Raw genomic sequence first — 21,569 nt, 5'->3', positions numbered from 1 at the left:
TGCATGGGTGGGACTTTATAATTATTCAGCCATTTGGAGAATGACAACATTTCCATAAGGAGCCTCTCACTATGACCCTGCAAGTAACGCTAATAAACTCACTGGCTCACCAAAATGGATTCAGATCAAATCATTACTTTTGTCTGTCATTGGTGCTGTATCTGGGATATTTGTCCACATTTTGTCTGTCGTTGGTGCCGTATATGGTGCCGTATTTGTCTACATTTCCCCAGGAAATGTTCACATCACAGTCACACGGAGAAATATTGAGCCACTTTATCCACAGCCAGGCTCCACACGGGCAACTCCATGCCCCACCCCTGTCAAGGTGTCAAGGTTAATTCCCAGCTGCCAGCCAGTATTTAACTTTCCACATAAGATTAAACATTTGGATTCGCAAAAGCCCAGGATTGCAGACTCCAGACAGCAGGGCTTACTGATCTCAAGCTGAAAGTGCGCTGCCTGCTGAGATTTCTGCACAGCCCTGAAGAGCCAGCACCAGTAAGAGGGGCAGAGCCTGGCTCTCTGAAGACCTCTTGCATTGCTCATACACTGCATAGGTGAGTGACCTGCCTGCTTCCCCTCTGTCTCCCTCCCTTCCTTCCTCAGCTTTCCTTCCTCCTTTCTTCAGTAATTGCCTTCAGATGAAAATGTTGAAAGTGCTTTTTTTAAACGAAGGATTCATTTAAAATGTAGGTAATCATATCTTTTTTTCTATTCTTGACATAAAAATCCGAGACTTTGCTGTCTGCTATAGGCTTGGGTAGTGGCAGCAATCCATCATATCTGAAACAAAGACGGCTTCGGTCATTAGGGACAAAGGCATGTGACTTTCCTTGCTGTGTCCAGAGTCGTCCTTGTCAGGTCGCATCATATACTTGTGGTAGGAATAGCAGGAACTACAAAATCCAGCATCCCGGAGACAGGACACAACCGCCGGAAGCACGCAAGCTCAAACCCTGGCCTCCATCTTCCGTCCTCTATGCACTTGAGCCACCAGAGACAGGAGGCGGGAAGGTGGGCTATTGGAATGTGTGACCTCCAGTAGCACAGACCTCCCTGAGTCGTGGGGGCCGATTTGAGAGCCCTGATCTAGACAAACAGAGCAAGGCACGCTAGCCTGTCAGTGTACCACCCACCAAAGAGCAAGCTGACCTTGCACTCCCCAGGAGCCCGCCCTGCTCTGAGACTTAGCAAGAACCTTCTAGTAGAAGTACAGTTTTCATTAGGTAGAGCCATGCTATGCCGGCCACTTAGACCTGCGTAGATGGCAGCTTCCTACAACCCAAATGAACGTGCACAACACTTCTCTGGGTGTTACCAAAGCAGAGTGCCTCGCACGGGATTTATAGGGGGGAAGTGTGTGTGCCAGATGTGCTGGCTGTCTTTCAGGTCAGGAGTTAAATCAAAATTTAAATCAACCCCTTTATCATTTTTAATGTTAACTTGTTATTTATACTTTACAATTTGCAGATTAAAATTTTTTTTGATTATTTAGTTTTATGTGCTCTGGTGTTTTGCCTGCATATATGTCTGTGTGAACCTTCAGGCATCAGATCTTGGAGTTATAGACAGCCGTGAGCTGTCATGTGGGTGCTGGGAATTGAACCTGGGTCCTCGGGAAGAGCAGTCAGTGCTCTCAGCTGCAGAGCCATCTCTCCATCCCTCAGATTTTTAAACTTTTTACTTGCTTTTTAAATTTGGGCATGTGTGCATGTGTCTGTGTGTGCCTGTGTGTGGGCTGGCGCATGTGTGATTGCACGCCCAGACATACCACCGTGCATATGCACAAGTCGGGAGCCTGTCCTCACCTCCCACTTCGTTTGAAACAAGGTCTCACTTTTGTGGCTGTGTTCACCGTCCATCTCAGCACAGGAGTGCAGGGGTTACACATGCATGCAGGTGCTACTGTGTCCGGAACCCAGTCTTCGGGCTTGTTGGTTAGTATTTTACCCACTGAAATTTCTGCTCCCCCACCCTTACTTTACTATTGAAAACTGCTGTACAAAGTGTGGTGTTTTCCCACAGTTAGCTGTGGTTGGTTCTCCTATACGGCGCCATCTCCCTGACCGCCCTTTACCCCATCGCTCTCTTTCCCTACATGCATTCTGCTCAGCACTTGAATATCTCTATCAGAGAAGTCACCCTCAGACAGTGCTTCGAACTCTTCTGTGGTCATGAAACACACGACTTCACAGACAAGCCACGCACGGCCTGTGCCTCAGTATTCAAACTGTGAGCCTCTCAGACTCCACCCTCTCAGCCTAGGCAGGGGTTAGCTCTCAGGCATTTATTTAATCCTCACAGGCCCTTTCAAGCCTACGATTAAATCTGAACAAAAAAAGCACTTGTGATCTGCTTAGCAGTGGAGAGCTGGGCAAATAATAGGTGGCACAGCCCTCAGGGGCTGACGACTGTGGCCGCAGGACGCTGGCCCAGGTGGCCCCTGTGGAGGGCTAAAGCCTCTCACCTCAAGAGACCTGTGGAAGAAATTCTCCGGCTGTGGGGAGCCTAGGAATCCCCTGAAACTGAACCTAGAGCTTCCTATATGCGTACGTAAGCTTTATGGGGAAAGATAGTTTTGGCTATACTCTTTCACAGCAAACATCATTATGTAAAGTGATAGTGTGTGTCTCTGCCGCGCCTCTTGGAAAGTGTGCTTGCTGTGCACATGGGACTGATCTCATCTGGTTGCTAACTTTTTTTTTCAGCCTACCAGGCTTTGAGTGGTAGGGTGAAGGAAGGAGAGAGAGGTCTTAGAGACCTTTGAAGAACAGAAGTGAAAATGTCAGATGAGAGCCAGGCATGGTGGCGCACGCCTTTAATCGCAGCACTTGGGAAGCAGAGGCAGGCAGATTGCTGTGAGTTCGAGGCCAGCCTGGTCTACAAAGTGAGTCTAGGACAGCCAAGACTACACAGGGAAACCCTGTCTCAAAAAAAAAAATCTCTCTCTTTTTAAAGTCAGATAAAAATATGTATTGGGAAGGATTCTCAGAGAGGGCAGTTTGGGAAGATGTGTTCCATGGGAGAAGGTCTGGAAGTTCGGGAGTGGCCTGCTCCAGATGAGGATGCCTGACACAGCCTGTCCCTGAAGGAGAGGACTGGCACATGGTCAAGGCTGACGCACACTGGGACCTAAAGGACCAAGGCAGTGCAAGTGGGGAACAGAGCAGAGCACAAGAGTCTAGGTAGTGAGGCCGGACTGGAATTGTTCTCATACAAAAACTGGAGGAAACGACTAGGTGTGCCCAGCGGCTGCGCAGAAGCAGTATCCCTTACGTCATAAGGGATAAGCTCAGAGGTGGGCCAGGTGGGGACTCAGGCCAGGCCAGGTGGGTCTTGTTAAGAGGTTAGGAGGCTATTTTAAGAACAGCAGGAAAGGCCAGCATCCTGTGATGTAAGGTGACGGCACAGCCCTACTTCCCTCTTACTAAGAGAGTCCTTGTGCAGAGAGAAGGACGCACGCAGGCTAAGGAGGTGTTTCGAGTGGGGTCACACAGTGCTTCAGAGAGGTGCTGGCTGGGCACAAGCAGTGGTGGTGCAAATGACAGACGCATTTGAGGACTGTGAAGAAAGCTCAGCTTATTTTTTTGGCATCACCATCTAAAATACCCTTTCGTGTGTGTGTGTGTGTGTGTGTGTGTGTGTGTGTGTGTGTGTGTGTGCATGTGTGTGTGTGTGTGTGTGTGTAAAAGTTGTCTACCAGTCACAATTAATTTTTTAACATTCTGACAAATGTCATCAACAAAGTTCACACACCAGAACTGTGTGATCAAGTGGGTACAAAGAAAAATCTCATAAATTGCCACCAACATACACAGATACCATATCACACACTCATACCACATACTTATCACATATAGATCACATACATATACCACACACATATACCACACACACCACATACACTCACACACCACATACACCACACATGTACACACATACACACACACACATGCTCACTCATACATACCACACATATACTCACACACTACAGACACACTCACATACCACACACACACATACCAAACACACCACACACATACACACTACACATACCATGGACACACCACACACACATGTACTACACACACCATGGACACACCACACACACATGTACTACACACACCATGAACACACCACACATACATGTACCACACACACCATGGACACACCACACACACATGTACCACACACACATACTCACTCACACATAGCACATATACATTCACTTACCACACACATACATATACAACACACACACACACACACACACACACACACACACACACACACACACACCACCTCATAACTTCATAATGTTTTAAGTAGCTTTATGCTTTGAGGCTGTGTTCATAGCTATCTTGGGCCATAGGTCGGGCACATCTGATAAGCCTGAGACATAAGTCATATTTTTAAAAGTCTATCTTTGTAAACTTTTGCCTCAATGCTGCAACTAAATCCCCACAATTTGGAAAAGCAAAATTCCCACTGCTTTGTTCAACAGCAAGCATGCTGGATGCATGTCACCAATGCATCTGTACATACATGGATGCCTTTGCTGGTGGCTGAGAGGTCACCGGTGTTTCTCAACACAAAAGAAATACAAGGTGATTGATAAGAATTAAACGTTAAAAAAACAAAAACACCAAAGAAAGGCAAAATATATGGTTATGTGTATCTATGTACACATTTTGATCAACTTCCTTCTAGTCTTTCCCAGTTTTAATTTGTGGGTATGTTATATATAAATGTCTTTATATAGCTCTATGTTTTCTATCACATTTTGTTGTAACAGTGCATAAAAAATGAATAAAAATGAGTGTGCTTAATGTAAAGACTACGCAAGTTTGAATTCAATCCATCACTAGCCAGTTTTAGAAATTGTATTCTCTCCGTTTACATGCCCCTCCCTCCCTCCCTTCTTCCCTCCTTCCCTCCCTCCCCCTTCTCTCCTTCCCTCTGTCCCTCCCTCCCTTCCTCCCTCTCTCCTTCCCTCCCTCCCTCCCTCCCTCCCTCCCTCTCTCCTTCCCTCCCTCCCTGAGGTAGCCAATTGAGGAAGGGCTTTAACCCTACTATGTGCATTATCCTTTAATTACAGCAAGGGAGAACTATGGCTACACTAGCCAACCTGACGCAGACACTGGAGGATGCCTTCAGGAAGATCTTTATTACTTATATGGACAACTGGAGGAGGAACACGACGGCGGCGGAACAGGCGCTCCAGGCCAAGGTCGAGGCCGAGAACTTCTACTATGTCATCCTGTACCTCATGGTGATGATTGGCATGTTCTCCTTCATCGTGGTGGCCATCCTGGTGAGCACGGTGAAGTCGAAGCGGCGGGAGCACTCCCAGGACCCGTACCACCAGTACATTGTGGAGGACTGGCAGGAGAAGTACAAGAGTCAGATCCTGCATCTGGAAGAATCCAAGGCCACCATCCATGAGAACGCGGGGGCAGCAGGGTTCCCAGTGTCACCCTGATGAAGAGTGGGGGTCCACCCGGCTAGGAAGGGGCGCTTCTGCCACCCCACAGCCCCACTTGTCCTTACTCAGAAGAAAGCCAGTTCCTCTGTGCGGCCTGGCTGGCCAGTTGCACAGGTGACATTTCTAGCTCTGGTTTGCCAGAGCCTGTTGGGGTGACGCTTTGTGCAGAGGATCTCTTTTTTCACTTCAGTGCAATGTAAATGTCATTTAAATCGATTTCAATCCCGAGAACTGAGGCAAGCCTGAAGCACAAGCCCTGGGCAGGGGCCAGTGGGAATAGAGAGCAGAGATTTACACATCCTTCCACCTTCTCTCTCATGAAATATTAGTTTGAATGTACAAATTCAATTCACAAATAAGTCAAACGTATTATTCAGTAGCTAGGCTTTAAATCTATTGTGGGCTTGCTGGACGGGCGGGCACTCAGTGAATCCTGGGCGCAGAGTCTGAGGTGATGAATGGACAGAGTGTGGGGTTATTTTGCATCCGCTGTTTTCCTGGTGTTTAGCTGACTTGGAGGTCTGGACAGAACAAACACTGAAGGAACAAATAATCCACACCTAGGCCATCAAATATTCAAGAACCACCCAGTGCAAACAAGCTTATTTTTATTTTTATTTTAAACAGAAATGTAAACTTTAATCGTTCTTTTCTTTTAAAAAAGTATGGCATTTCTTCCTAAACTTCATACTTTTTACTTAATTTTAGATCCTATTTACAACAGGTTATTTTCACACATGTCTGGCAAGGCTAGATGCTTGCTGCAAGCTAGGCAGTGGCTGCTTAATTCTTTGCACCATAGTGGGGTTGCTATAGAGATGTTGGTCAAAGGTTACACATTTTAATGGGGCCTGGGGTGCACACCCCTAACCACAACCTTCAGGAGGCTTAGGTAAGAGGAGCTAGCTGAGGTTCCAAGTCGTTCTAGATCCATTGTAATTCAAGGTCAATCACACCTTTTGTTCTTAAAAACTGAAAACTGAGTGTCTTTACTACAAAATGACAACTATTTGAGATGATAGGTTAGTCATTCCATAATGTGTGTATGCATCAAAATGCCGAGTTATATGTGTACCTGCAATCTAATCTATCCTTAAAAAATAAAATGAATATTTTGCCCCATAGACTACATAGCATCATCATACCAGAGCCAAAGGGCATCTTGGAGGTCACCCTGTGCCACTTCACCTACAGATGAGAAAACTGCAATCTACCACAATTAAAGTTTCCCTTCATTAAATAACTTCGTGACATTTATCTACATGGATTACTGGCCTGGGACCTAGGAGTGAGAGGAGAGTGAGATCTCTTGAGCTGTCCAAGTTCACATGAGGGGGTGTGGCTAGGGGCGGGGTCACTGCGGGGAGGGGAAGTCAGCTGTTCACTGGAGTGTGGGCAAGTCTTAAGTGAGCTCAACAGGAAGTGGACACACACAGAGCAGAGACATGAAAGTGGGGCCATAATAGCTGAAAGTAGGACGCCCAGGACAAATGAGAGACATGTAGGTCCTTAGCCTCATCCACTTTATACCCCATGTCTTCCTCTGCCACGGCCAGGGCACAGCAGTTGTGAGGGGGCCCTCAAGCCTTGGACTATAAAGACAAGAGTCAAAGAAGACCATTCCTGTTTCCATAAGACAGTGCCTGACCGGATAATTCCTAGAGGTTTCCTTGAGTTTGTGGTTGTAGCACTCGAGAGTCTGAGGGCATGGGTACCAGCAGCTGATGTTCCTGGTGAAGGCAGAAAGAAGAAAGCCAAGCTGGGACATGAAGAACAGACCAAACACCAGGCACAAACTCACTTTAGCCATGTGTTCTCTGGTAGTTAATCCAGACCATTCATTGAGAGTAAAACTCCCCTCAGGAAAGGCAGTGCATTTCTTTGGGTGTGGGGTGGGTAGGGATACCTCTTAAATGCCCCCTCCATGTCTCAAGGTATTGGGACCAAGTTCTCGCATGTGTTTTGGTGGCCACAAACCCTAAAGCCGACTGCAATGTTTGTCTCTTTTGAGTTCTAAAAGAAGACATAACAATATATAAAATATCTGCTTCCTACAACATCTTCGCACTTTGCTACCATATGTTGTGTTAGAGAAAGTCATTCAGATTCCAAGAGCAGAAGTGCTGTGAGCAGCTTCCTCCCTCACACCCGAAGCCTCAAACTCTGTTGCACATTGACACAGCCACGCTGGATAGGCCAGACCTAGAAACACCAGCCTGGGGCTGTGTCCAGCCAGGGTTTCTACCCTGGTAACGACTTTTCTTTTTTTTATCCGTCTCTGGTCAAGGCCCCCTGAGCCTTCTTCCTGAGTGGCCCCAAGCTTGGCCAGTAAATACTGTATATTCTTGGTATAAATTATGTCATCAACCTTCATATCCCAAGACACTTGAACAAACATCAATTTTTTTTCTTTTTTAAAATTTTTTATTTTTTTATTTTTTATTTTTATTCAAGACAGAGTCTCTCTGTGTTAGCCTTGGCCGTCCTGGCAATTTTTTTTTTTCTAACAGCAGAAAAATGAGCCGTGACCAAGGGAACCGACTGCACAGCCCAGCCTCTCTTAGAGCAACGAGAAAGCTTGCTGTTAGAAATCCTCTCTCTTTCCCTCTGAAGAATTCTCCTACCATCTAAAAATGTCTCTTAGAAACACAAACACTGAAACTCTGCAAGAATAATTCTTCTAGCATCTAGAAATATCTCTGAAATGAAACCATTAAGACCGTTCTGGGTAATGTACCTAGCAGGTCTAAGTCATATAGGGGAAATTTGTTTCTCCTTCAGAGCACAGATCACAAGGACATCACACACACACACACACACACACACAGAGAGAGAGAGAGAGAGAGAGAGAGAGAGAGAGAGAGAGAGAGAGAGATCATTAAGATTCCACTCGGTTCATCTGGTGGCTAAATCCAGGCTTTCATTATCAAGCATATTTTATCATCATCACTGGAGAGTAGAATCATAACACAGCCAGCAATCAGCCAACTTTAACTTAGGGGGAACTGGAGAAACGCCGCATCTTTAAGCGGTGGTCAGGTGGTCATCTTGGCAGGATCTTGACTCCCGGAGCAGACAAGCCTCTGGACATGTCTCTGGGAAATATCTAGATTGGTTTAAACAGCGTGGAAAGACACACTCTCAACGGGCTGCTCCTTTGCTGGGCTGGCATCCCTGATGGAACAAAAGGATAACACAAGCCTCTACCACTGTGGACTCCACCAGGCTGCCTAGACAAACGCTTCCTAAATTGCTTTGGGGGGGGGGGTTGTTGCGTTAGCAATGCGGGTAACTAAGACACTGGACAGACACGATGGGTGTCCAGGTGCTGACCCATTCACCCCAGCTTTCCCCTCCAATAACCACTTCCACCCAAGGGAGGCTTTTCATAAGAAAATGCCAACTCAGACGCTGTTTAGCTCTGTCCGCTCCCCCTTTCGCGATCGTTCTGCTTGGCCTGCTAGTTGCTCACACCAGAATGCCACCTCTCTAGAAGTGCCGATCCCACGCTAGCTCAAAGGGAGCAGGTGCAGGGGCTGGTCTGGTTCTGCTTTCACAACCTACGGTGAGCCCTGGTTCAGGCACGTGCTGGTTTAAGCCTCTGGAAAAAAAATTCTTTGTGTTTCCAGCTCATCACCTAGGAAGTCTTATAGTATAGCCCTCACAGAGTTAAGTTAAACGATAGCCTCGGAGTGCTTAGAGCAAAGGTACGTTTGTTACTTTCTCTGAAAAATAAAACAAAACAAAAACCTTCTTTCGTTGGCACAGCCAGGTCTGGTTTCCCCTGTGCACGCTAACATCTTCCACTTCATCTCCACAAAGAGGCATAATGAGATCTGAAACTAGATTTCTTGGGTCCAAGTAGCCACCTTGCCACTGCAATTAATGGCAGCACCCGCATCAGCTTCCCCATCCACAAGAGGAGGGGTTGAGGTTGGGAGTGAGAACTTGCCCTCTCCACAGCTCTGTCTGCACCTTCCTCACCCGGCATGCTTTCAAGAACCACTAGTTAGAAAAGATTTGGGGAACCTAACACAAGGGCATCTTTCAGGTATGCCAACGGACGATGCATCCACATTGTCCCCATAGAGGAATGCTAAACCGGGAAACAAAACAAAACAAAACAAAAAACTGAAGACCCATGGTCCTCAGCTGTAGAGAAGCGCCAATCAACCTTCAGTGAAAACAGCTGAAGATGTGGACGCACCGGAACGTAGACAAAGGGTCCCCAGGCCGCATCACACCTGTGGATCACCCTCAGGCTCCTATTTGGATTTCTACAATAGGCTCAGAACCTTGAACCACTGGCCTGATGGCCATAGCGCCTGCGCTTGGACCAACCAGCTCCCTGACCCATGAAGCAGCGCTTCTGGGGGCAGCCTAGACCCACTGCGCCTGCGCGTCAGGCTGTGACCTTTGCGTGGGGAGCGGTGTATTTTGGGACATGTAGTTTCCCCGACGGGATTGTGGGAGTCGTGGTTTGAGAGCACCAGGCGAGGAGGCCCTATCGCCTTGAGTTGTAAGTGTGTGATTGACTTTTGGGGGGGACTGGGGATCCCTCGGTTCGTACTATTCCCCAGATGACACTCGCTGTCCGCTGCCACGCAGCGCATGGGAACCCTAATATTCTGGTCGCCGTGCTCTGGGGACCCAGGGAGGGAGCGATGATAACCCCGGCCCTCTAACTCTCCTCTTAGTGGAGTGGGCACCGGTACCGCCTGGGCACTCCCAAGTTGTCCAGAAATAGCAAAGCCCCATTTGGTCCTGTGGTGCCCCCAGATTGCATAGGCACGCGGGAGCCAAAAGTTGCCCAAATGAGGTATGCCGTTTCAGCGAGAGTTGCATCATAGCTCTGGGTCTCAGAGGATCTCCAAAGCATTGAAATTTAGAGTCCGGGCCACCCAGATAATGTGGGTCTGAATTTCTTGAAAACTAAGGTCTGTACCGTGTTCAGTGAGGCCCAAGGGTCCTACGACCTGTACCTACCCTTACTTTAGAGGGTTGCCTAAGGAATTGGAGTGGAAGGAGTAGAGATGAGGCAAAACAGCGTCAGAGAAGCCGCACAAGCTGCTCAGGTGATGAGTGGCTGAAGTGAGTGGGCATATGCCGAGATAGGTACAGCCTTGGCTTTGTTAGACTTGCCAAGCAGCAAAGGGAGCTTGTGACCGGTACATTGCCCATGTTTTTAAAATTGTCATAATCAAAATGAGTGAATACCATTTTTGTTTCTAGAATAAAACCTGGCAAAGGGGGCGGGGTAGCCGGGATACTTTGCAATAAAGATCAAAACTACCAGCAGTTTTATCCAAGCCATTTCGCTGTGGCTGTCAGTTGAGGGTTAAGCTACGCCTGGATGGCTCCCTGCGATTCCTGTATTTTAAAGCCCTCCGTCTGTCCTGCCCCCTTGGCGGTTTTGCCTCTTCCCTATGCTGCCGCCAGCTGACTCTGGTTCCTGACCCGCACCAGGAGTACCTGATATCAGAGCAGTCAGCTCACTGCTATATTTAGCTTTCTTGGTCGTCTCCTTTGCAGAAGGCTTGCAAGCCGCCATGAAAATGTCTACTTTGGTGCCTGTAATATAGAGCAGTGGGTGAAACGAGCAGCTCTGATCAGGGTTTGCTCCCCTTCTGTTCACCTCACAGGCTCTATGACTACAGATTTCCTCCTCTTCCTCCTCCTCCTCCACCTCCTCCTTCTCCTCCTCTTTTCTCTTCCTCTTTTTCCTCTTTGGCAGGATCTCCTGTATCTGAGATTGGCTTCGAACTCTCTCTATAGCCTTGGATGACCTTGAACTCCCGTTCTCCGACCTCCCCCTCCCAAGTGCGAGGCATACAGGCATACACCACCACCCCTGGTCTGTGAGTTACTTGGGTTGAAGACTCAGCACTCTGGCTGAGCTACACCTGCAGCCCTCTGTTTCCTCCTTAGGGACCTTACCTTTTAACCCTCTAGTTGCCAGTCTTTTTGCCATTAGGTTCTGTGACATCAGAGAGGTTGGAGAATTCCAGAGTGTGAGACTCTTTGGACCCTGCAGTACATGTAACAGGTTAATGGCTTTCCCAAGCCATGTGCCCTGCTGCTATTGGCCCCTGAGTAGAGCTCTGACCTCTTTCTCCTTGCCCTAACTTTATGCCCCACCTCTGGCTGTCTTGTACTGACTACATCCTGCCCCGTTGCTGTTTGTTATCTGGCAGGGCCACTAGCAAAGGAGAGATATTATCAAAACAACAGTGCTTGGCGTTGACTTGGTGCTTTCTGTGTGTTATTCATGGCTCTTTGTGATAACTGGCCAACTTCTGAAGGGCAGTCCACGGATGGAGGAGGCTTTGCGAGGCCAAGCACCCTGGCCAAGGTCACATTGCTTCTGAGTATAATCTGTTTGCCAGACTTCCCAACCCCTGGGTGTTCTAGGTCATGTATTTCCCCTTGTAAGCTTCTTGGACCTATTTGTTTTCCTTGACCTTGGGGAGCCAGTGTCCTGTACGTATCAATTCATGTAGGTAATTTGTGGGACACAAATCATCTACTATAGAATATTTATACAACTCAAGAATTATAAAAATAAGATGGAACAGGATGTAAATATCTTGGTTTCATCTACAGCGTGGCTAATCCTTAAGGTTACCAGACTGAAATTCAAAGTATAAATTCTAGCAGTAGGGTTGTCACATGCAAAGAACCTGCTGCCACATAAAGGCGAACAAATGAAGGCAGTGGGCACCTTCAGCCACCGCTATCACATTTAAATAGAGCTTTACATGATATGTTTATTGGTTTATCTGACTTTGCACAAGTCAAGGGAGAAAACCTGGTATCTTGTGCCAATTGCGTTAGCTGGTTTTCAAAGTTCTGTAACCTTGTATAGATTGAATTTTATATATTAGATACTTTCATAATTGAATTTTTTTTCCCTAAACCATCTCCCATGAGGTTTTACTTAAAGGAAGTCCATTCCAAAGGCCTGTGAAACTTCTTGCTTTTCTAATTCTGATCTTAAGTTCACAGGAAGAGAAGCTCGCTCTCTGTGTCAAGGTGACTTGCTGAGGCTAAAGCTCTGGACCTGACTGACTGAGTGTAAGATAGGCAAGAGAAGAGAAGCCTGGGCGTCTGCTTGGCTTGCGCTACACATACTGCGTTCCCAACATCGCCAGCTGGGATCCCATATGACCCTGTCCCCGCCACCTCCCACGGAGCTGCATGCACACCTCTTTAAACAAAGACGGAAAGACACTCCAAAGCACAGCTCTTTAGAAACCCTGTTACTCCTCTTTAGTGACCAGGCATATCTGAGACTAGGGAACACAGCTAGGTCCAACATACGCTGGTTTGGGGTGCATGCACAGTAAGGCAAACTATGACCTCAAAACGCACATTTAGGGGAAAAGGTTATTTTCCTTCCTTTGGCTATGCCTAATTAGGCCATATAAGGTTAGAATCAAATGCACCATGGGAAAGGATGTGAACTAAAGCTAACGTAACTGAAGCTTATCAATTAGAACCAAAAGGACACCTACACCCCGCCCCCAGCGATCAGCCCCCACTCCCTTCTAGACCCCCAAGAAGCCATGGACAGTAACCAGATGCTCTGGTCTGCTCCAGCTCAAGAAGCCATTGGCCCCACGTAGAGTATGTGGCCTGTACTACATCTTTGCTTCTGAACAAAAGTACTCATCGCCTTTCTATCTCAAGTTTTTTTGTTTTGTTTTGTTTTGTTTTAAATAAGATGCCGAGAACCTGGAGACACTGCTTGGGACAGAGACTTCAGGTTCCAGTGACACCCAGGAGAGCCGTGTGCAAAGAAATAAGCCTTATTTCTTTCCCCCTTTGAAGTGAAGGTAGTAAAATACAAACTAGTTGGCTTGATTCCTCTAAGCATGTTAGCACAAACTAGCACGTAGAGTCAAGCTGTCAATAACTTGCTGTAAAGTCAAGTTTCAGAATTAGTAGGGCCCATCTGGTCTGTGGTCACAGTGTGCGGTCACAGTGTAGATCTCAAGTGCTCTGCTGGCAATGGCAGGTGCCATAGGATAATATGCTCTGACTGTCTCTACACTGTCACTCACGTCCTCCTTTCCTCTTTAGAAAGAATTTTATGTACAAATTAACCGTTTTCTTAGGGTAGCTTTTTGCTTTCTCATTTATTCTTTCTCACCAGATAATTTTTGTTTGTTTTGTTTTTGTTTTTGTTTTTGTTTTTGTTTTTAGACACAGGTTTCTCTGTGTAGCCCTGGCTGTTCTGGAACTCTCTTTATAAACCAGGCTGGCCTCGAACTCACAAAGATCCACCTGCCTCTGCCTCCCAAGTGCTGGGATTAAAGGTGTGCACCACCGTGCCCAACTTCCAAGATAATTTTTGTTTGTTTGTTCTTTGTTGTTTTTTGTTTTGTTTTTTGAGACAGGGTTCCCCTGTGTAGCCGTGGCTACAAAATGCACTCATTTTATAGACCAGGCTGGCCTCAAACTCACATGGATCCACCTGCCTCTGCCTCCCTCCAGTGCTGAGATTAAAGGCGTGCACTATCACCACCTGGCTAGATAATTTTTTTTAAGCCAGGATGAGCACAGTTAATGCTCAGAAGGCCCTTCATCCCCTTGCTAGCTTGTCTCATCAGGAGAATGGTGGGGACCATTTATGAGTGTGGGCTTTAGGTGCACAGAGGAATCAGGTGGGAACAGATGTGTCAGGAACAGCACAGGGCGGGGAGCTGTGGAGAGCCACAAGGAAGAGCTTTCGGCCACCTTGACCTGTCTCTGCAGCGCTTGCTCTCTGTTCACACGCTCCATCAAACACGTGGCTTCCCGATGTGCTCTGCCCTGGACCCTCTGCACTGACCTGCTTCTTCTCCCCTCTCCTTCCCCAGGTGAGACCTTCCAGCTCCCGGGCCTCCCAGCCTCTCCCCATGCTTGTGTCTAGCGGCTGCATTGATAAGTGAGCTCACAGCCCGCCCACCATGAACTGGAAGGTGAGAGTGGTTTTCAAGTTTACAGCTTTCTTTCTTTCTTTCTTTCTTTCTTTCTTTCTTTCTTTCTTTTTTCTTTCCACATGTGATGCCTGTCATAGTGGTGGAACACCTGAGCTGAATACTGTATAAATAATATATAAATCTTAAAAAACAAAACAAAACAAAAAACAAGATAGAAACTACGTCTGTTCTCCAGCCAGCTCTTATACGCGTGACGCTCTGATGAGTCTCACTCCCAGCCTTTTTCCTCTTTTCACTCCTGTCAGTTCCCTTCCTCCCTACAAGCCCCTTTCTCACATCCATGTCTTGTTTTTTGTTTTGTGATTTCTCTGAGTTAACCAGGACTGTCTGTGTTACCATGGGGTTAGAACTGTTCTCTGGAGCCTGGGGTGAGTGGAGATTTTTTTTTTAATAAAGTAGACAAAATATAGTCACATTTAATGTTTCAAGTTAAAACATAAATTTACATTTGTTCTCCAAACCAGGAGGAAAACTGGTCCTTTCTTTGAGTGTGCCTCCCCTGACTTCAGACCTATCCCACTCTTCGAGAAAAAAAAAAATCCCCTGGCCTTTAAAGCGTCACTCAGAATTTCACATTTTTGTTTCTTTAAAGTTGACATAGTGGGTATGTTTCTGCTGTCTGTGGCACATCCCAGGAGAGGGCCCCGTTAGCATCTGACCACTGTACCTAATCCCAGACTGCAGCCTCCGGATGGCCATTAGAACTTCGATGCCCAAGCCTGAGATGAAGTCAATAGATGAAGAGCTTACAGCATTTCCAGTGTGCACAGCCCTCCTCCATAGTCTCTTATAGTTGTTTTGCCAAGAGCATTGGGTTTTTTTTTTCCCTAGCCACAGTTAAGTCTCTCCAAGAATTCAACTCAGTTTTCATGGAAACCACATTTAAAAAATAAAAAAGCCATAAATTACACATTGGAGCACCAAGGATAAGTTGAACTGATGGGGAAATAAATGCAAAAGAGTCCTATAGAATGCTAGCTTCAGCTGCTGGAACAGGGGTTGAGGGCAGACAGAGCTAGCCTGCCGGCTGTCCACATCCCAGGCTGTGAGCACAGCAGTCTCAGAAGGAAAGGACAGGATTCATTGGTTTAAATGTCTTGGCACTCTGGAGGTAAGGTGGAGGTTGGTTAAAAGACCAGCTGCTTAGCCAGGCTGCTCCACACTGCAGTCCCAGTAGCTGGAAGGGACATCAGAAGGGCCAGGAGCTGAGGGCTAGCCTTGACTACATAGGGAGGGAGGGAGGGGGAGAGTGAGAAAGGAGAGAGAGAGAGAGAGAGAGAGAGAGAGAGAGAGAGAGAGAGAGAAGACAGGCAGATCCTAGGGGCTTGCTGGCCCACTAGTCCAGCCAAAATAGTGAGCTGAGCTCCACGTTCAGTGAAGAGTGAAAGAAAAGTCACCCTTGCGCACGCAGAAGCAAGTGCACCAGCACACGCAACACACACACACACACACACACACACACACACACACACACACACACACACCGCACACAAATACATTCACACAAGCACAGAGTTCATCATTTTTTGAAAGATGAAAGATAAAGGACCAGCTGAAGCCAGTCCCCTGGACAGGGCAGGAAGAGGCCTGTGCCCTGCCCTCTGCTGGCGTTGCCCTCCCTCCCCCTCCCCCTGGAAACTCTAAAAAGAAAATAATGAAACCGAGTAACCTGTTGTCTGCTGTCTGTACTTCCCTTTCAGCTTGCTTTCTAACTTCCTGTTGGAGTTAGAATAGTGCGTCCCTGCCCTTACTAAAGCTCGCTGGGGCTTGTGCCATGGGGGGCTGTGGGCTCCACCTTACTGGAACCACAGGGTGTGTCCATAAGGCTGAGACAGTCCTGCCCAGAGCAGCCTGGGAAATGCAGGGAGGTTCATGTGGCAGTGACACAGTCACCAGCAGCTAGTTTGTGAGCTCGGAGTCCAGCTTTCACCCTGGGAATGTGAACTTCAGGAAAGAAGTCTGAGGGCTTTGTGGGAAGTGTGTGTGTGTGTGTGTGTGTGTGTGTGTGTGTGTGTGTATTTTGGGGGGGAGGGTTAGCCAACAGAGCTGAAGAGGAACCACATCAGCAGCCTGAGCCCGCCCTGTTACCATGGTAACTGTCCACCACTGTCCTTTGTACTGTCACCTTAGCAATCTTGCAGAGCTCCTAAGCTTTGTGATCCTTACTGGTAGGTGACTTAGTGGTTGAAAGTGGACATAGTTACTGTCTTAGTTAAATTAAGCAATTTGAGTGTTTATTTCTCTTCTTCCTCGCCCATGGTATTCACTATATTGCTCTATCACAGGGCAACTTCCTCAGAGATCCATTCCAAGTGGTTAAATAGTTTCTAAGGTGTCAAACCCAGTTGAGTTGTGGCTAACTGCATGACCTTAACGTAAAATTGACTCTGGTGGGAGGGTGAGATAGGTGTGCGTTACCAGCACACACAGTGATGGGGAGTCGGACCTCAGCAGTGGGAGTGGGTCCAGCTCCTCCTCACCAGTTAGTGACTGCCTCATCGCTACATTTCATATATATATGTATGTATGTGTGTATGTATATTATGTATACAGTGCTCTACCTGCAGGCCAGAAGACGGCATCAGATCACATTATAGATGGCTATGAGCCACCATGTGGCTGCTGGGAATTGAGCTCAGGACCTCCGGAAGAGCAGGAAGTGCTTTTAACCTCTGAGCCATCTCTCCAGGCCCCCATCGCTACATTTCTTGTCTATTCAGTCAGGATTGTCTGTCCCTGTCATGGGGTTGACGTACCAATGAGAGACCATCCACAGAAGGCTCTTAGGGTGCAGAGATTTTCTAGTATATAGCAACCAGCCCTCCGCCACAACCAAGGCGAATCACAAAGGAGGTAGATACAATTGGAGGGGGCGTAGATGCTTTATAAATTGAAATCAGGAGGCAGAGTCTGGTTTCATTCCAACCCCCACCATCTCTCTGGCCCATTAGGCTAGTTTACTAGCCCAGGGCTGCCTACCTGGGAATGGTACAGTAGGCTTGGCCCTCCTAACCATCTAATAATCAGGACCATCCCCCACAGACACACCCGCAGGCAGTCTGGTCTAGGCAACTTGTCCAATGTAGGCTTTCCTCTCAGACTGTAGGTTATGTCAAGCTGTGGGTTAAGCTAAGCGGGACACCAGTGTGGCCCCAGCACCTAGCTTGGAACACTGTCGGTGCGCAGACCCAGTCAGTGCTAGAGCACTGTGTCTTTCTCCCTCGAGGTTCTGGAACACGTGCCCCTGCTGCTGTACATCTTGGCGGCAAAGACCCTGATCCTCTGCCTGGCCTTTGCGGGCGTGAAGCTCTACCAAAGGAGAAGCCTGGAGGCAAAGCTGCACGCTCAAAAGAGGCGGGCGGAGAAGAAGGAGAGCTGAAGAGGCGGCACAGGTACTGGGCCTTGCTAACAGAACCTGTGCAGAGCGCCCCAGTGCCCAGCCAAGGGGTGGGGTGGCCTGACGTCTCTGCATCCTTGTCTGAAGAGCTCCGAGAGGGCGTGTGGGCCTTACAGATGGGGCCCAAAGCCCAGCCCTCTGCCACTCCCCATCCTCCCCCACCCCCACCCCACCCCACCCCCGCTGCAGACCCTTTGCTCCAAGCCTGTTGTGCTGCTTAATGGGAGGGGGGTGGCTCAGAACCCTGACTTCAGCTGCAGACTTGTTCTTCAGAGAAGCCCGTGTAGTGAGAAATGCAAGCAGTGGTGCTGGAGATGTGTGTCAGATTAAGGAGCCTGCTATCTTCAGGGTGGGGTCCGACACCCTGTTGGCAACATCCCCAGTCTGCTCATAGCCCTCATCCCTTCCCCAGTGCATTCCTTGTACTCCCAGGCTGTTCCTGCATGGGTGACGTTTACGCCTCAGTGTTCCTTGACGACCCCTCCGGACAGCTCCACCCCAGGCTTGCTGCTTGTGCATTGCTGTCGCAGGAGCCTCTCAGTGTGCGTGGGGTGGGGTGGGGGCTCTGGAGCATGCATGGAGAAGCCAGGACTTAAGAGTCCTGGGGCCATTCTTTTTATCCCATTAATGTATTTGTTAATTCATTTTGCATCCTGTTTGCAGCCCCCCACACCCATTTCCTCTCATTTCCCCTCCCCTTATGAGAAGGGGAGCACCCCCCCCCCCATGGGTACCAACCCTCCCTGATACCTCAAGTCACAGCAGGACTAAGTGCATCCTCTCCCACTGAGGCCAGACAAGGCAGCCCAGCTAGGGTAAAGGGATCCACAGGCAACAGAGTCAGAGACAACCTGAACGCTTGTTTTTGGGGTTTTTTTGTTTGTTTGTTTATTTTTTGGTTTTGTTTTGGTTTTCCCCAAGACATGGTTTCTCTGTGTAGCCTTGGCTGTCCTGGACTTGCTTTGTAGACCAGGCTGGCCTCGAACAGTGATTCACCTGCCTCTGCCTCCCTGAGTGTTGGGATCAAAGGCGTGCGCCACCACACCTGGCTATGGGGCCTGTTCTTAAGGCCTTGCCGCAGATGTACCCTGATCATTGACTCTTGTATTCTAATCTGTCTCTTATAAACCTGGACACAGAGCCTCTCAATATCAGGATTCGAATACGGTGAGCAGGGATTCTAGAGTCTAGTTTCTGACTCCAGCGTGCAGCGGGAGATCAGAGTTGCATCCGTGGCTGCATGAGGTCCTGGGTTCCTTATTAAGAGCGCAGCTCCCAGGCCCCAGCCTCAGGAAGGCCACCATGTCCACGGTTCAGGCTGGGCAGTCCGTCCTTTGAAAATCCACCATGCAATTCTTGCACAGTCTGCTTAGTTCCAGGTTGCCTTGGGAACTGTGGGGAGGCTGCGGCTCCGAGGTACCTCCACTGTGGTGGTAGCAGCCTCAGAAATCCCAACAGGAACCCCCTCTGGCCTGACAGTGCTGCTCACCTGATGCCAAGCTTCTGCAGGCAGGCTTACCTCTGGCTGTTGGGAGTAAAACAGGGTCCTTAGTGACTGGGGCATCAAGGGGTCACTGAGGGCTGGGCACTTCACAGAGGCTTTTCATGCAGGGCTGCATCCCTCAGCCCTCCTGACACTTCCCAGAGGTGACATCACCCTGACAGAACAGTGGGGAACACAGCTGGGAACTGAACCACCCTACTCACCCCCAACCTGTGTCACCTCCCAAGTGTACAAAAAAAACAAGACCACAGGAGCACTGCCATCTGCCACACTCTGTGGTTCTCAGAGAGTGGAGACTTTGCCAGGTTACCACCATGGACTCTTGACTTCTTAAATTTGTCTTTTTTGTTGAAACACAAAAGTAACCAGGCAGTGGTTGGGCTCCTCGCTGGTTGGAAGGGAGGGGCGATTAGCAGTTTAAAGTGCCTGGGTGGGCGTCATGAGTTGAACTGCTGTTTAGACTTTCGTTAAGGCTGATTCCTGTCAGCCCAGGTCTTCCCAGAGGATGGGAAGACCCTGCGTGAGTCATCAGTGCCCATTACGTCCCACTTGAGCCATTGCTGCTCCTGGGTATGCACACCTCCATGTAGAACCGACTGGGAGCTAGCCTTTCTCTGAGGCTAGCAGCTTGTCCGGAGCCTGCTTTTAAAGAAAGGAAGCCATGTTGACCAAGTGCAGTGACTAGTAGATTTGGCTAAATGGCCTCTGCTGAAGCCTGAAAGTGCATGCCCAGCCCATGCCCAGATCCTGCCCAGATCATGCCCAGCCCATGCCCAGCTCACGCCCAGCTTACGCCCAGCTCATGCTCAGCATGCAAAGCACTGTGCTGTTTTACCCAGCACCTCCTTCATTGCTGTGGTCCCCTTTCCTTCCTAGATTTCTCTACTTAAATGTCAGCTCGGGTAGACTCCAGCAGAGAAGAGAGAAGACCCACCGGGCAGTTACTGGATGTCAAAGGATGCACTTCCGGCCTAGACCTTTAGATTAAATGGTTACCTATGTGGTTTTATATGTTTTTAGAAGAACCAGTATTTTGTTTACTGAAATACATTTCTAAAAAAGGCTGTCTGTATTCTCTTTATCTATCCCTCCCTCCCCCTCCCCCTCCCCTTCCTCCTTCCTCCCTCCCTCCCTTCTCCCATCACAGGTTATAAGGACTTTTTCAAGCCCTCTTCTCTCTGCCTCAAGCTGGTTGTCGAGTTGTGATAGCAAATCTTGGGGGCGTGTGCATGCATGCCAAGGTCAGCGGTGATACCGCTGTAGAGGATGGTCCCCAGTCACCACCATGCTCCTCGATGTGTAGCTTGTTTCCATGGTGACCATGTGTACCATCAAGGAAGCTGTGTGCTTGTCTATGACAGAACCAAGAGAGCTGGACCCTGGGCAGGCCTGGGAGGGATTGTAGGGCAGAAGCCATGGGATATCACAGTAACTTCACAGAGGCATGGTGGCTCATGCCTGAAATCCTAGCCCTGGGGAGGTTGAGGGAGGAGGACTGCCGATGGTTCGAGGCTAGCCCGTTCTACATAGTGACTTCCTGACTAGTCTGACACTTTCCCATCGGAGAGGGAAAATAGTGAGCTCCTTCACTCAGCACCTGAGAGACTGAGGCCTGTTTAGAGGCTTTATTCTCCCACCTCAAGGTTGGGTGGATGGCGAGTTAGGAAGCAGGAGCCAGCCCTGCTGTGCTGGGAAGTGCAGGGTCCCACTGCAGGTGGCCACATAAGAGGTTTGCAGGGAAGTGTAGCGTGTCTGCCACTCTGGCCCCCTGGGATAAAACATGAGCAGTAAGAGAACTGCATATTTTAACGTTTTTACTATGGTGGTCCTAACCACTGTAGAAGTCAGGAAAGGTTCACATAGCATCAGATCTAAGTGCTGAGTGACCCTCAGCTCACAGAGGCAGATGTCAAAACAGACAAAAGGGGTTGTTCCCTGAAACTCCCCACCCTGCAGGAGTGCCTTTGCCTGGGAGCTAGCCCATACCTCCTCTCTGCCTGCCTGAGGCTAGCCTGGGGCATAGATGAGCAGGGTCCATGGTTTTGGATTCTGTGGCTCTGCCTAGATGGAGCTCACACCTGACCCTGGACCAGAGGCATACGGTCCTCAGGCAGGGCCTCCCCGCAGCTTGCCAGGGGACCCACCCCATTTCAAACCTCTATCAGCCACTCACGTTCCACAGCCAGCTCCAAGCAT

General features: G+C 48.6%; 2 protein-coding genes and 1 long non-coding RNA gene across 7 annotated transcripts in view; 2 read left to right on the top strand and 1 right to left on the bottom strand.

The window, feature by feature from the left end:
- KCNE2 (potassium voltage-gated channel subfamily E regulatory subunit 2) overlaps positions 1-6,610 on the top strand; it is a 170,992-nt gene extending 164,382 nt beyond the window's left edge. Inside the window, exons 1-2 of one of the 3 annotated variants that reach the window (XM_084801844.1) lie at positions 393-560; positions 5,102-6,610. In XM_084801844.1, coding sequence (XP_084657970.1) covers positions 5,114-5,485 — 372 coding nt within the window. In that variant the 5' untranslated portion in view covers positions 393-560; positions 5,102-5,113 and the 3' untranslated portion in view covers positions 5,486-6,610. Of the gene's footprint in view, positions 1-392; positions 561-2,417; positions 2,557-5,101 lie in introns of those variants that run through there. The other 2 variants (XM_084801845.1, XM_084801843.1) reach the window with 2 other exon arrangements.
- Positions 5,295-12,356, bottom strand: LOC311609102. Of its 2 annotated transcripts, none has more exons than XR_014783266.1 (3): positions 11,426-12,356; positions 10,961-11,059; positions 5,295-5,419 (listed from the first exon to the last, which is right to left on the bottom strand). It is a non-coding gene; the product is annotated as an uncharacterized lncRNA (long non-coding RNA). The 2 variants fall into 2 exon arrangements; XR_014783267.1 differs by lacking the exon at positions 5,295-5,419 and adding an exon at positions 7,985-8,662.
- SMIM11 (small integral membrane protein 11) lies at positions 9,886-20,437 on the top strand. Of its 2 annotated transcripts, none has more exons than XM_084801848.1 (4): positions 9,886-10,007; positions 14,350-14,451; positions 17,699-17,864; positions 20,250-20,437. In XM_084801848.1, the coding sequence occupies exons 2-3, from the start codon at positions 14,440-14,442 to the stop codon at positions 17,849-17,851; spliced, it is 165 nt and encodes a 54-aa protein (XP_084657974.1). In that variant the 5' UTR covers positions 9,886-10,007; positions 14,350-14,439; the 3' UTR covers positions 17,852-17,864; positions 20,250-20,437. The 2 variants fall into 2 exon arrangements, with proteins under 2 accessions (XP_084657974.1, XP_084657975.1); XM_084801849.1 differs by lacking the exon at positions 9,886-10,007 and adding an exon at positions 12,487-12,562.
- The last annotated feature ends 1,132 nt before the right edge of the window (positions 20,438-21,569 follow it).

Source organism: Acomys minous, assembly GCF_964271855.1.
Source record: "Acomys minous genome assembly, chromosome: 11".
NCBI lineage: Eukaryota > Metazoa > Chordata > Mammalia > Rodentia > Muridae > Acomys > Acomys minous.
The sequence above is the reverse complement of the archived record's forward strand: the minus strand, read 5'-3'. Positions and strand labels throughout refer to the sequence as shown.